We start from the raw sequence: 14,466 nt of genomic DNA, 5'->3' as shown, positions 1-14,466 counted from the left end.
ATCTTTTCTGACTGTGGTTTCAAGTCTTAGAGATACTGGACAATATCCATTTTCTTTTCTCAAAATTGAATTATAGAAAAGGATTATAAAAAATAAGTAAGAGTTAACCTCTATACCCTGAATCATATCTTGTTTTTGAGAGAGGGTCTCACTCTGCCACCAAGTTGGAGTGCAGCAACGTGATCTTGGCTTGCTGAATCTCTGCCTCCCAGGCTCAAGCAATCCTCTCACCTCAGCCTCCTGAGTAGCTGAGACCACAGGCATGTGCCACCATGCCAGGCTAATTTTTTGTATTTTTGGTAGAGACAGGACTTCGTCATATTACCCATGCTGGTCTTGAACTCCTGAGCTCAAGCCATCTGCCCACCTCAGTCTCCCAAAGTGCTGGGATTACAGGCATGGGCCAATGCGCCCAGCCCTGAACCATATCTTGATGAAGCACCTCAAAAAACCAGCCCCCTCTCTAAGCCAGCACTGTTCAATTTTTTTTTTTTTTTTTTTTTTTGAGACAGGGTCTCACTCTGTCACTCAAGGCTCAGGCTGGAGTATAGCGGCATGATCTCAGCTTACTGCAAGCTCCATGTCCTGGGCTCAAGCAACCCTCTCCCTCAGCCTCCCCAGTGGCTGGGACTACAGGCACAGGTCACCAACCCAGCTAATTTTTCTATTTTTAGTAGAGACGGGGTTTCACCGTATTAGCCAGGATGAGTCTCGATCTCCTGACCTCATGATCCGCCCGCCTCGGCCTCCCAAAGGGCTGGGATTATAGGCGTGAGCCACTGCGCCTGGCTGCAAGTGAATTTTTTATTAATTTCCGTCTTCTTCTTCTTCTTTTTTTTTTTTTTTTTTGAGACACACTCTTGCTCTGTTGCCCAAACTGGAGTGCAGTGGTGTGATCTCAGCTCATTGCAACCTCTGCCTCCCAAGTTCAAGTGATTCTCCTGCCTCAGCCTCCGGAGCAGCTAGGATTACAGGCATGTGACCCCATGCCTGACTAACTTTTGTATTTTTCGGAGAGGTAGGGCTTTGCCATGTTGGCCAGGCTGTCTCCTGACCTCAGGTGATCCACCTGCCTCGGCCTCCCAAAGTGCTTGGATTACAGGCATGAGCCATGACATCTGGCCTGTTTCAGTTAATTTCAATTTAAATGGCCACACTGGCCAGTGTTTGTAACAGTGAGCAGCATGACTGTGTCCTCACTTTTCTAAGGCAGGCCACGACCACTCACAAGTTACTGTGTAGCCTGTTAATACTGTTTCAGTCTGGTAAACTGAAGCTCTGGTTTCAGAAAGAAAAGCACTTTTGGGAACAACAAAGACACAGGGGCCAGGCGCAGTGGCTCACACCTGTAATCCCAGCACTTTGGGAGGCCGAGGCAGGTGAATCACCAGGTCAGGAGATTCAGACCATCCTGGCTAACACAGTGAAACCCCATCTCTACTAAAAATAGAAAAAATTAGCCAGGCGTGGTGGCAGGTGCCTGTAGTCCCAGCTACTCGGGAGGCTGAGGCAGGAGAATGGCGTGAACCCGGGAGGCGGAGCTTGCAGTGAGCTGAGATTGCGCCACTGCACTCCAGCCTGGGTGACAGAGCGAGACTCCGTCTCAAAAAAAAAAAAAAAAAAAAAAAAAATCAAAGACACAGAGAGTGGATTTGACGCACTTTCACTGCCTTGCTCCAGGAACATGCTCTGAGCGATGACAAGGCAGAGCAGGGGCTTGCGGGCCTACATGACAAAATAAAACAGGAGGGGAACTGAGCCCCTAAGGGTATTAATCCTGTATCTGGAAAACATGGGTGGCAGGCAGTGAGATTTACAGATACATGATGTGCTAAAATTACTGAAAGAAGCAATTCTTCAATAAAAGATTCTAGAGAGAAGTACACCCCTCCCACAGTTTTACCTCTTCATTATATTAAATATTAAATTAATTCCCTAGAAAATATCCTCATGGTCATGTCATTACAAGTCTGAAAATTAACTACAGGAATTAGGTACTGCCAGCCTTCCTTCTGAGGCTTCAGCAGCCTGGGCCTCACATCCACTGCAGCTTGGAGTAAGGATAATCTGGGTGGTGGCCAGCAGCCAGCACTGCTCTAAGCTGATCTGTGGCACAGATGGAGGGAGAACAAGAAATACCTATCCAGTGTGCAGGGGCAAAAGCATTCTATATGCCTGTGACAAACCAGAGCTTGTTCCACCACCACATTTAAAGGGCAAGACAACCACAGGCCTCTACATCAAAATGACTGTCCAATGCGGTGTCCAGCAAGCCCCATCCCCCTTCCAAAGCCCACTCCACTCAGAGACAGTCATCAGTCATGCCAGAGGCCCCAACATCCTCCCAAGTGATGATAAAAATCACACTCTTGGAACCACAAATTGTGGTCAGGCATGGTGGCTTATGTACGTAATCCCAAAAATTTGGGAGGCCAAGGAAGGAAAATCACTTGAGGCCAGGAGCTCAGGACCAGCTTGGGCAACAAAGCAAGACCCCATCTCTACAATCAATCAATAAAATTTTTTTAAAAAGACTTGCACATTGCCATGGCAGGTGTGGTGCTGCATTCTCAGAGAACTGCAGAGAAACAGCACTACCTCACTGCACAGCAAAGGCCCAGCATACGGACCTTAGCTATTCTTTCCCGGGACAGTGGAGGCCAAGTCCTTTACTCCACACAGGCCTTGTCTGTGTTTAAGGGAACCCAGGGCAGGTAACTCACAATCTTCCCTCCTTCACCTGGGACTATGTTACCATTTACTACGCTTCAAAATGAACAGAAGGCAGAAGTGGTCATTTCTGAAGTTTCTACCCTGGTAGTGCCTCCCAGAGAGAGCAGGGAGCACAAACACAGGAAGGAACCGGATCCACCTTTCATCTGTGCCTAAAAGAACCTCAAGGTTCACACCATCCCAGCTCTAAGTCCCACTACCCATATCACCACCTGAGCCTGGACACCAAGAAGGGACTTGACCAGGCTGTGCTAAACCCAAGCGCCTGCATTTGACCTCTCGGTACATGCTGAAGGAATTAGATCCAAAGACAAAAACATAGGGGTCTGCTTTCCTCTACGTTTCTTTCACAGGAGATAAACATCACACATGGACATGGCCTCATCTGTTCTCTGACCTGCTTTACCCACCAGACAAGCCTGAAGCTGGAACAGGTGCCCAAATTATTCAGCAAGCCCAAGATTGCCTATGCAGTCCTCCACTCTACACTACCTGAAAGCACCCACTAAACGGAAAAAAAAAAACCAGACTTCTCAGGGAGAAAATATCTGGGCGAACAGGAGGGTGGGGCTTTGCCCAGGCCTGGGACCAGGACGAGCCCCACCCTGAAGTGACCACAGAGCCCTTACCTGGAATCGCCATCCTGGTCATCAGCATGGTCGCCCGTGTTGTTAACAGCATATCTGCTACGTGGCTTATCTGAGTGAGGGCAAAAAAGAGGGGAAGGGCTAAGAAAACAAGATCCTTCCACACACAGGAGAATTATGGAACCGTCAAAAGCCATGTTTTCCAAAACATGGTCTAACCATACCATGGAATATTACTCAGACATAAAAAGGAATGAACATGGGTGAACCTTGACAACATCATGCTGAATAAGCCAGAGACAAAAGACCAAATAGTGCACTTACAGTATATGAAATGTCTAGAACAAGCAAATGCATCAAGACAGAAAGTAGACTAGAGGTTGGCAGGGGCTGGGGGCAGGGGAAATGAAGAGTTTTTGGTCAGTGGTTACAAAGTTTCAGTTTGGGTGATGCAAAAGCTTTAGAAATAGATAGCGGTAATGGCTGCATACTATCATGAATGTAATTAATGCCACTTAATTATACACTTACAAATCATTAAAATGACAAATCTTATGTTATCTTCAAAAACAGTGACAATCCAGGCACGGTGGCTCACACCTGTAATCCCAACCCTTCAGGAGGCCAAGGTGGGTGGATCACCTGAGGTCAGGAGTTCTAGACCAGCCTGGCCAACATGGCAAACCCCCGTCTCTACTAAAAATACAAAAATTAGCCGGGCGTGGCTGAGCGCGGTGGCTCGTGCCTGTAATCCCAGCATTTTGGGAGGCCGAGGCGGGTGGATCACGAAATCAGGAGATCAAGACCTGGCTAACATGGTGAAACCCCCTCTCTACTAAAAATACAAAAAATTAGCCGGGCATGGTGGCAGCACCTGTAGTCCCAGCTACTCGGGAGGCTGAGGCAGGAGAATGGAGTGAACTCGGGAGGTAGAGCTTGCAGTGAGCCGAGACTGCGCCACTGTACTCCAGCCTGGGAGAGAGAGCGAGACTCCGTCTCAAAAAAAAAAAAAATTAGCCGGGCATGGTGGTGGGCACCTATAATCCCAGCTACCCAGGAGGGTGAGGATTGCGCTACTGCACTTCAGCCTGCGCAACAGAGTGAGACTCGGTCCCAAAAACAAAGAAAAAAAAACGCTAACAATCAGCTCAGCCGTGAGCAAAACAATTGTTTTGCTGGAGAAAGGTACTGCCTCAATGTTGATGGCTGTTGACTGATTAGAGTGGTACTTGCTGAAGGCTGGGGTGCTGTAGCAATTTCTTAAAATAAGACAACAATGACCTCTGCTACATCTCTCTATTTACTCTTCCTTTCATGAAATACTTCTCTGTAGTATGGGACATTGACAGCACTTCACCCACCACAGAACTTCTTTCAGAATTGGAAGCAGTGCTCTCAAACCGTACCACTGCTTTATCAACTAAGTTTATATGATATTCTAAATCTCCGTTGTCATTTTAACAATGTTTACAACATCTTTACCAGGAATACATTCCATCTCCAGAAGCTACTTTCTTTCTTTCTTTTTTTTTTTTTTTTTTTTTTTGAGACAGGGTATCACTCTGTCATCCAGGCTGGAGTGCAGTGGTGTGATCACGGTTCAGTACAGTCTTGACCTGCCAAGGCTCAGGTAATCCTCCTACCTCAGTTCCCTGAGTAGCTGGGACCACCGGCATATGCCAACCATGCCCGGCTAGTTATTGTACTTTTATTTATTTTTTATTTATTTATTTATTTATTTTGAGACGGAGTCTCGCTCTTTCACCCAGGCTGGAGTGCAGTGGCACGACCTCGGCTCACTGCAAGCTCCGCCTCCCGGGTTCACGCCATTCTCCTGCCTCAGCCTCCCGAGTAGCTGGGACTACAAGCGCCCACCACCGCTCCCGGCTAATTTTTTGTATTTTTAGTAGAGATGCGGTTTCACCGTGTTAGCCAGAATGGTCTCGATCTCCTGACCTCGTAATCCGCCCATCTCGGCCTCCCAAAGTGCTGGGATTACAGGCGTGAGCCACCGCGCCCGGCCTAGTTTTTGTATTTTTAATAGAGATGAGTTTTTGTCATGTTGCCCAGGCTGGTCTCGAACTCCTGGGCTCAAGTGATCCACCTGCCTCAGCCTCCCAAGTGTTGGGTTTACAGGCATGAGTCACCACACCCAGCCCAGAAACTGCTTTCTTTGCCCATCCATAACAATCAAGTCCTCATCCATTCAAGTTTTATCATGAGATTGCAGCATTTCAGTCACATCTTTAGGCCCCACTTCTAATTCTAGATCTCTTGCTATTTCCACCATAACAGCAGTTACTTCCTCCACTGAAGTTTTGACTCCTTCAAAGTCATCCATGAGGGCTGGAATCAACTTTTTCCAAACTCCTGTTACTGTTGATATTTTGACATGATCACCAATGTTCTTAATGGCATCTATAATGGCACATGAGGCTGGGCGCGGTGGCTCACGCTTGTAATCCCAGCACTTTGGGACGCCGAGGCGGGCGGATCACGAGGTCAGGAGATCGAGACCACGGTGAAACCCCGTCTCTACTAAAAATACAAAAAATTAGCCAGGCGTAGTGACGGGCGCCTGTAGTCCCAGCTACTCGGAGAGGCTGAGGCAGGAGAATGCATGAACCCGGGAGGCGGAGCTTGCAGTGAGCTGAGACTGCACCACTGCACTCCAGCCTGGGCGACAGAGCGAGACACCGTCTCAAAAAAAAAAAAAAAAAAAAAAAGAAAGTCCTAGCTGGCATCTCCTTCCAATATAAGGCTGTTTCGTCTACATTAAAAATCTGGTGCCGGGTGCGGTGGCTCACGCCTGTAATCCCAGCACTTCGGGACACCAAAGTGTGTGGATCATGAGGTCAGCAGTCCGAGACCTGCCTGACCAACATGGTGAAACCCCGTCTGTACTAAAAATACAAAAATTACCTGGGCGTGGTGGCGGGCGCCTGTAATCCCAGCTACTCAGGAGGCTGAGGCAGGAGAATTGCTTGAACCCGGGAGGTGGAGGTTGCAGTGAGGTGGGATCGTGCCACTGCACCCCAGTCTGGGCGACAGAGCGAGACTCCATCTCAAAAAAACAAACAAACAAAAAATCTGTTGCCGGAGGTAGCGGCTCATGCCTGTAATCCCAGCACTTTGGGAGGCCGAGACAGGCGGATCACCTGAGGTCAGGAGATCGAGACCAACCTGACCAACATGGTAAAATCCCGTGTCTACTAAAAATACAAAAAAAGAAAACAATTAGCCGGGTGTGCTGGCGCAAGCCTGTAATCCCAGCTACTTGGGAGGCTGAGGCAGGAGAATTGCTTGAACCTGGGAGGCAGAGGTTGCAGTGAGCTGAGATCGCGCCATTGCACTCCAGCCTGGGCAACAAGAACAAAAACTCCATCTCAAAAAAAAAAAAAGAAAATCTGTTGTTTAATGAAGACACCTTCATCAATTATCTTAGCTAAATCTTCTGAATAACCTGCTGGAGCTTCAACATCAGCAGTTGCTGCTTCACCTTGCACTTGTTGTTGTTGTTGTTTTGAGACAGAGTCTCGCTCTGTCGCCCAGGCTGGAGTGCAGTGGCGCGATCTCGGCTTGCTGCAAGCTCTGCCTCCCAGGTTCATGCCATTCTCCTGCCTCAGTCTCCCAAGTAGCTCAGACTACAGGCGCCCGCCACCACGCCCAGCTAATTTTTTGTATTTTTAGTAGAGACGGGGTTTCACTGTGTTAGCCAGGATGGTCTTGATCTCCTGACCTTGTGATCCGCCCGCCTTGGCCTCCCAAAGTGTTGGGATTACAGGCGTGAGCCACCGTGCCTGGCCCACCTTGCACTTTTACGTTATAGAGATGGTTTCTTTCCTTAAATCTCATGAACTAACTTCTGCTAGCTTCCAACTTTTCTTCTGCAGCTTCCTCACCCCTCTCAGCCTTCTCAGAATTAAAGAGAGTTAGAGTTTTGTTCTGGATTAGGCTTTGGCTTAACGGAGCATTGTGGCTCGCCTGATCTATCCAAACCACTAAAACTTTCCATACCAGCAACAAACAAAGCTATTTACCTTTTTATCATGCATTCACTGTTTTGTTTTGCTTTGTTTTGAGACAGAGTCTCTCTCTTGTTGCCCAGGCTGGAGTGCAATGGCAGATCTCGGCTCACTGCAACCTCCGCCTCTCAGGCTCCAGCAATTCTCCTGTCTCAGCCTCCCAAGTAGCTGGGATTACAGGCATGGGCCACCATGCCCAGCTAATTTTTGTATTTTTTTTTTTTTTAGAGAGACGAGGTTTCACCATGTTGTCCAGGCTGGTCTCGAACTCCTGACCTCGTGATCCGCCCGCCTCGGCTTCCCAAAGTGCCTGGATTACAGGCATGAGCCCCACTGTGCCCAGCATTTTTTGTTTGTTTGTTTTAAGAGTCAGGGTCTCCCTATGTTGCCCAGGCTAGATTGAAGCTCCTGGGCTCAAGCAGTTTTCCTGCCTACAGCTCCCAGGTAGCTGGGAGTACAGGTGCAGGCCTGGCTTGGAGTAACACTTTCCATTTCCTTCCACAGCTTTTCCTTTGCATTTACCATTTGGCTGTTGCGTGCAAGCAGACTAGCTTTTGGCCTAGTTCAGCTTTCAACATGCCTTCCTCAAGAAGCTTCATCATTTCTAGCTTTTGATTTAAAGTGAGAAACATGGGATTCTTTATTTCATTTGAACCCTTAGAGGCCACTGTAGATAACTGGCTTAATTTCAATACTGTTGTGTCTAAGGGAACAGGGTGGTCCAAGGAGATGGAAACAGATGGGGGAACAGCCAGAATACACACAATTATTAATGAAATTTGCTACCTTATGTGGGCATGGTTCATGGTACCCCAAAACAATCATAATAGTAACATAAAAATCATGGATCACCATAACAGATACAATAATAATGAAAAAGTTTGAAATACTGCAAGAATTACCAAAACATCACACAGAGATACAAAGCGAGTATAGACTTGCTGGACGCAGGGTTGCTATAAACCTTCAATTTGTAAAAAACACAATAAAGTGAAGTGCAATAAAACGAGGTAGGCCCCTATGCACATGTACACACACACACCCCCTCACAGTATGGAATGACAATTAGGTTGGAAAAAGCATAGGCAAAATAAAAAAAAATTTAAATGTAAATACACCAAGAGCCTTCATATACACAAACAATAATACTTTACCAGAGTAAAAAAATTTAAAAACCTAGTGATGAACCTAAGAAGAGTGCAAGGGGCCCATGAAAACAATGGAAAAGCTAATAAGGGAGAAAAGAATGAATAGAAGACATATCATTTTCATGAACGGGAAGATTCAACATAAAGATGCTTTTTCTTCCCAGTTAATCAACAGATTCAAAGCTACCTACACCAAGAGCTTGGGAGTGGGACCTAATACACTTGATGCTAAAGTTTACAGGGAAAAATAATAAAGCATAGCCAGGATAATGCTGAAAAAGAAAAGCAATTACAAGTGACTAACGTTACTGATAGTATAACATAATATAAAGTTACAGTAATTAATTATTAGGGAACCTACACATAGATCATTGGAGGAGATAAGAAAGATAAAAAAAAAAGATCCAAGTAAACATGAGAATTTAGCACATGATAAAGACAGCAGAATCAATTACTGGAAGTAAGGTGAATTATTCAATAAAATTATGTTGAGACCAGATAGCCATTTGGAAAAGAAAATTATGTTGGCCCAATCAATCATCATTTGGCCACATTGTGGCCTGTTATAACTCCAGTTCCACAGGGCTCCAAAGGCAACCAAACAGTTCATCCGCAAGTCTTCACGAGAGCCCAGAAAATATCAGCTCTTAGGATGAGCCTTCACCTTATGCCAAGACAAACACATTTAAAAACAAGACATACTTTGGGAGGTCGAGGCAGGCAGATCACGAGGTCAGGAGTTTGAGACCAGCCTGGCTGATATGGTGAAACCCCATCTCTACTAAAAATACAAAAATTAGCCGGGCGTGGTGGCACGCACCTGTAATCCCAGCTACTCAGGAGGCTGGGACAGGAGAATTGCTTGAACCCAGGAAGCAGAGGTTGCAGTGAGCCAAGATCATGCCATTGCACTCCAGCCTGGGCGACACAGTGAGACTCTGTCTCAAAAAAAAAAAAAAAAAAAAAAAAGACATGAACAATCTGGAGGAAAAAAAGGGAGTTTTTTATTGTTGTTGTTAATAATTTTGGAGAGCAGAACGCCTTTCTATTTAAAACAAAACTCAGAAACCACAAGAGATTAGACTGAAAACTCCATAAAAATCAAAATTCTGGCAAAAACTACACGGAAGCAAACAGGGTAACTATAGCTTTGTCAAACAAGACCTATTTTTACATTAAATATATAAAGAACTCCTTCAAATCTATAAGGAAAAAAAATCAAACAACCCAAGAGAACATTAGGCAAAGGTTATAAATAAGTCATTCACTGAAAAGGAAATCTAAACGGCTCCAAAAACAGGAAAATATGCTTTCTATCTCAATTAAAAGGCAAATAAACATTAAAATTACTACCAGATATAATTTTTCACCTACCAGATTAACAAAGATTGAAAAATCTAACCTATTAAAAATAAACATGCTCCTTATCCCTTAGACCCAACCATGCTACTTCGGGGATTTAATATTACAAGAATTCTGCAAAATGACAACACATGGAAAGGACGTTTGCGCTTTTCGTATTAGCAAAAGATTGAAAACAATTTTACGTCCATCAACCAAGACGACAAGATAAACAAATGACAATATGTTCATCTCATGGAATTCACTGTGGCCGGTAAAAAGGACAAGGATGCTCGACAGGTTCTGATTCTACATCAAAGATGCAGACATGAAGTGAAAGTGAAAACAGAACAGTGTGTATGGTGTGCCTTTGCTCGTGCTTAGAAAAAAAACACAAGTGCAGGCTGGGCGCGGTGGCTCACGCCTGTAATCCCAGCACTTTGGGAGGCCAAGGTGGGTGGATCACGAGGTCAGGAGATCGAGACCAGCCTGGCCAACATGGTGAAACCCCATCTCTACTAAAAATAAAAAAAAAAAATGAGCTGGGCATGGTGGTGCATGCCTGTAATCCCAGCCACTCAGGAGGCTGAGGCAGGAGAATTGCTTGAACCAGGCGGTCGGAGGTTGCGGTGAGCTGAGATCGTGCCACTGCACTCCAGCCTGGTGAGAGTGCAAGACTCATCTCAAAAAAAAAAAAAGAAAAAAAGAAATGCATACGCCTGTATTTACACAGAAGGTCCCGGAAAGACACAGAAAAATGGTAACAGTAGTTACCCCTATGATGGAAACTGGGGGCTGGGGGCCATCAGTAGGAAATAACTTTCTTTTCATAATCTAAACTCCTTTGTATCTTTAAGACTTTCTGCCATATCAACAAGTTTAAAAATAATTTTAAAACAAAATATAGAATAAAAACTGAACAGTCCGGGTGTGGTGGCTCACACCTATAATCCCAGCACTTTGGGAGGCCGAGGCGAGTAGATCACTTGAGGCCCCCAGTTCGAGATCAGCCTGGCCAACATGGCAAAACCCCATATCTACTAAAAAAAAAAAAAAAAAAGCAGGGTGTGGTGGCACACGCCTGTAGCCCCAGCTACTTGGGAGGCTGCAGCAGGAGAATCCCTTGAGCCCGGAAGGTGGAAGTTGCAGCGAGCCAAGATCACGCCACTGAATTCCAGCCTGGGCGACATTGTGAGACTCCGTCTCAAAAAATAAAATAAAAACAAAAAGTGAACATTCATGATGACGAAAAATCAAAAGTAACTACATGCCGTCCACAGGGGAAGGCAGCAACCTGCAGCCAAGGGTGAGGTTGATCCCTACTTGCAAAGGCAGACGGAGCTCCAACGCCGACTATGGGAAAAGGGCGCCACTGAACAATTCGTGCGATGAAAAACCTCACGCAATGTTCTCTTTTCCTGTGGATAGATCTGCATCTATGTACAGGGCAGAAAACTCCCAACACGTCCACGGGTGATTCCTGTGCTGGCTGGAACTGGAGGTGGCAAAGACAACTTCAGATGTTCACGTAATCTTTTTTTTTTTTTTTTTTTGATACGGAGTCTTGCTCTGTCGCCCAGGCTGGAGTGCAGTGGCGCAATCTCAGTTCACTGCAACCTCTGCCTCCCGGGTTCAAGCAATTCTCCTGCCTCAGCCTCCCGAGTAGCTTGGATTATGGGCACGCACCACCACGCTCGGCTAATTTCTGGGGTTTTTTATTTTTATTTTTTTGGTAGAGACGGGGTTTCAACCATGTTGGTCAGGCTGGTCTCGAACTTCTGACCTCAGGTGATCCGCCCGCCTCGGCCTCCCAAAGTGCTGGGATTACCGCCACCGGCCTTGTTCGCGTGATTTTGTATTTTCTCAAGATGAATACATCCCAAACTCATTTTATTTTACTTTATTTTTTAAAGGCTTGAAACGAAATGTCAGCAGTAGTTGCTTTGGTGTGGTGAACAACGCATGATTTTATTTTATTTTTTATTTTTTTTTTGAGACGGAGTCTCGCTCTGTCGCCCAGGCTGGAGTGCGGTGGCGCGATCTCGGCTCACTGCAAGCTCCGCCTCCCGGGTTCACGCCATTCTCCTGCCTCAGCCTCTCCGAGTAGCTGGGACTACAGGCGCCCGCCACCACGCCCGGCTAATTTTTTGTATTTTTAGTAGAGACGGGGTTCACCGTGGTCTCGATCTCCTGACCTCGTGATCCGCCCGCCTCGGCCTCCAAAGTGCTGGGATTACAAGCGTGAGCCACCGCGCCCGGCCGATTTTATTTTTTTTTTACTTTTTTTTTTTTTTTTCCTTTTTCTACTTTTCAAATACTCTACAACGAGCAGGTCTCGAACGCCCAGCAAAAGCTAAGCTCCGCGAGGCGGCCCCGGAATGAGGCGGCCCCCGCGAGCGCCAGGCCCCCGCCCAGCGCTCACTTACTTGTCTGGGACGCCGGGTGCTCCTGGCTTCTCTGGAAGGGGTACCTGAACAGCAGCTTATTGCCCCTGCTCCCCGAGCTCACCAGAATCACGCTGATGGGGCTGGTGTCGTCCCGCATCCCGCCGAGGGGCCGGGGCCGGGGGCGGAGGGGGCCTGAGGAGGACGAGGCGGGGACGGAGGGGGCCTGAGGACGACGAGGCGGGGACCGAGGGGCCTGAGGAGGACGGAGCCGGGGGCGGAGGGGGCCTGAGGAGGACGAGGCGGGGCCGGAGGGGGCCTGAGGAGGGCAGCGGTGGAGGCGGAGGGAGCAGCGCGACAATCCCCAACCCGCGTGCCACGCTCCGGGCTCGCGAGACTTCGGCGACACGGTCCGGGGGAGGTGCTGAGGCGGCGGCCGGGAGAACGGCGCAGGCGCAGGCGCAGGCGCAGGCAGCGGAATGCGCAGGCGCGGGGCCTTGTGGAAGCCACCGATCTGCCCCGGTGCTGTCTGGTGCCGGACGATTCGCGCTCGGGGCACAGGGCCACCTCTTGCTGGTGTGGATGGGAAAGGCGCGGGCTCGAGTCAGCGTCCCTCTCGATACTGGTTTCTTCATTTTAAAAATAACACTTGGACGGGGCGTGGTGGCTCACGCCTGTAATCCCAGCACTTTGGGAGGCCGAGGCGGGCGTATCCCGAGGTCAGGAGATCGAGACCATCCTGGCTAACACAGTGAAACCCCGTCTCTACTAAAAAATAGAAAAAATTATACGGGCGTGGTGGCGGGCGCCCGTAATCCTAGAGGAGAATCGCTTGAACCCGGGAGGCGGAGGTTGCAGTGAGCCAAGATCACGCCATTGCACTCCAGCCTGGGCGACAGAGCGATGAGACTCCGTATCAAAAAAAAAAAAAAGAAAGAAAAGAAAAGAAAAAAAAAGGGCTGGCCGTGGTGGCTCACGCCTGTAATCCCAGCACTTTGGGAGGCCGACGCGGGTGGATCACGAGGTCAGGAGTTCGAGACCATCCTGGCCAACATGGTGAAACCCCGTCTCTACAAAAAATAGAAAAAAAAAAAAATTAGCCGGGGTGGTGGCAGGCGCCTGTAATCCTAGCTACTCAGGAGGCTGAGACAGGAAAATCGCTTGAACCCAGGAGGCGGAGCTTGCGGCGAGCCGAGATTGCGCCACTGCACTCCAGCCTAGGCGACAGAGCGAGACTCCGTCTCAAAAAAAAAAAAAAAAAAGACATGGAAGTGTACACTTCAAGTGGATAAGCTTTATGGTATGCAAATTGGTATGGTAAATTATATCTCAGTGAAGTTGTTTTTTAAAATATCACCCACCTACCCTATCCCAGGGTTCCCCAGGAGGTAACTAAAGTTAATGGGCTTCTTTGGCTGCTTCCAGAACTTTCCCAAGCACATCAAATGCATCAGAACCTAACCACTTGGCTGAGGGATGAGCATTTTCACTGTTGCAACTAACCCTCTTGCAGCAGCACTGACACTAATGTGTATTTTGCAAAACAAATTTGTGGATTGGCCTCACCAGGGTGAAGGGCACGTGCATTTGAAATGGCTCAGCAGTGCCAACAGATGCGTTTTCTTGGACGGGGCTGCATAACATTTTTTTTTTTTGAGACGGAGTCTCGCTCTGTCACCCAGGCTGGAGGGCAGTGGCAGGATCTCAGTTCACTGCAAGCTCCGCCTCTCGGGTTCACACCGTTCTCCTGCCTCAGCCTCCCGAGTAGGTGGGACTACAGGCGCCCGCCACCACGCCCGGCTAATTTTTTGTATTTTAAGTAAAGACGGGGTTTCACCGTGTTAGCCAGGATGGTCTCGATCTCCTGACCTCGTGATCCACCCGCCTCGGCCTCTCAAAGTGCTGGGATTACAGGCGTGAGCCACCACGCCCAGCCTGCATAACTTTTTTTTTTTTTTCCTGAAATTCCCAGAAAGGAAAATGGTGTCTTGTTCCATGTTGCATTTCTTTGATTGAGAGAGAGAGCTGCATCACTTAATTATTTGCAGAGAATTACTTTTCTTGCTTTCTTTACAGGTTGTCTGTTCTTGGATGGTTTGGCTGTGTTCTTTCTGAGGAATAAATAACCTCTGTTACAGATTTTGCAAGCCTTTATCCCAGTCATCCGTGTTTTGATTTTATGTATAATCAAAAGGTTTGTGAGTTCTCCCACACTTCCCGGGAGTGCCTCTGGGCTGGAAATGAGAGT

The 14,466-nt window shown here is 47.5% G+C and overlaps 1 protein-coding gene across 6 annotated transcripts in view; it reads right to left on the bottom strand.

The window, feature by feature from the left end:
* NPRL3 (NPR3 like, GATOR1 complex subunit) overlaps positions 1-12,564 on the bottom strand; it is a 61,742-nt gene extending 49,178 nt beyond the window's left edge. For 3 of the 6 annotated variants that reach the window (XR_004026803.1, XM_030798980.1, XM_030798981.1), the window contains exons 1-2: positions 12,261-12,564; positions 3,363-3,432 (exon numbers count right to left, since the gene is read on the bottom strand). Coding sequence is in view for 2 of the 6 variants with exons in the window: in XM_030798980.1 (XP_030654840.1) it covers positions 3,363-3,432; positions 12,261-12,378 (188 nt within the window). In the remaining 4 variants the exon portion in view is untranslated. The remainder of the gene's footprint in view (positions 1-3,362; positions 3,433-12,260) is intronic. The other 3 variants (XM_030798984.1, XM_030798983.1, XM_030798985.1) reach the window with 3 other exon arrangements.
* Positions 12,565-14,466: the final 1,902 nt, after the last annotated feature.

Source organism: Nomascus leucogenys, chromosome 18 (assembly GCF_006542625.1).
Source record: "Nomascus leucogenys isolate Asia chromosome 18, Asia_NLE_v1, whole genome shotgun sequence".
NCBI lineage: Eukaryota > Metazoa > Chordata > Mammalia > Primates > Hylobatidae > Nomascus > Nomascus leucogenys.
Note: the sequence above shows the minus strand (reverse complement) of the source record. Positions and strands in the feature narration are given on the sequence as shown.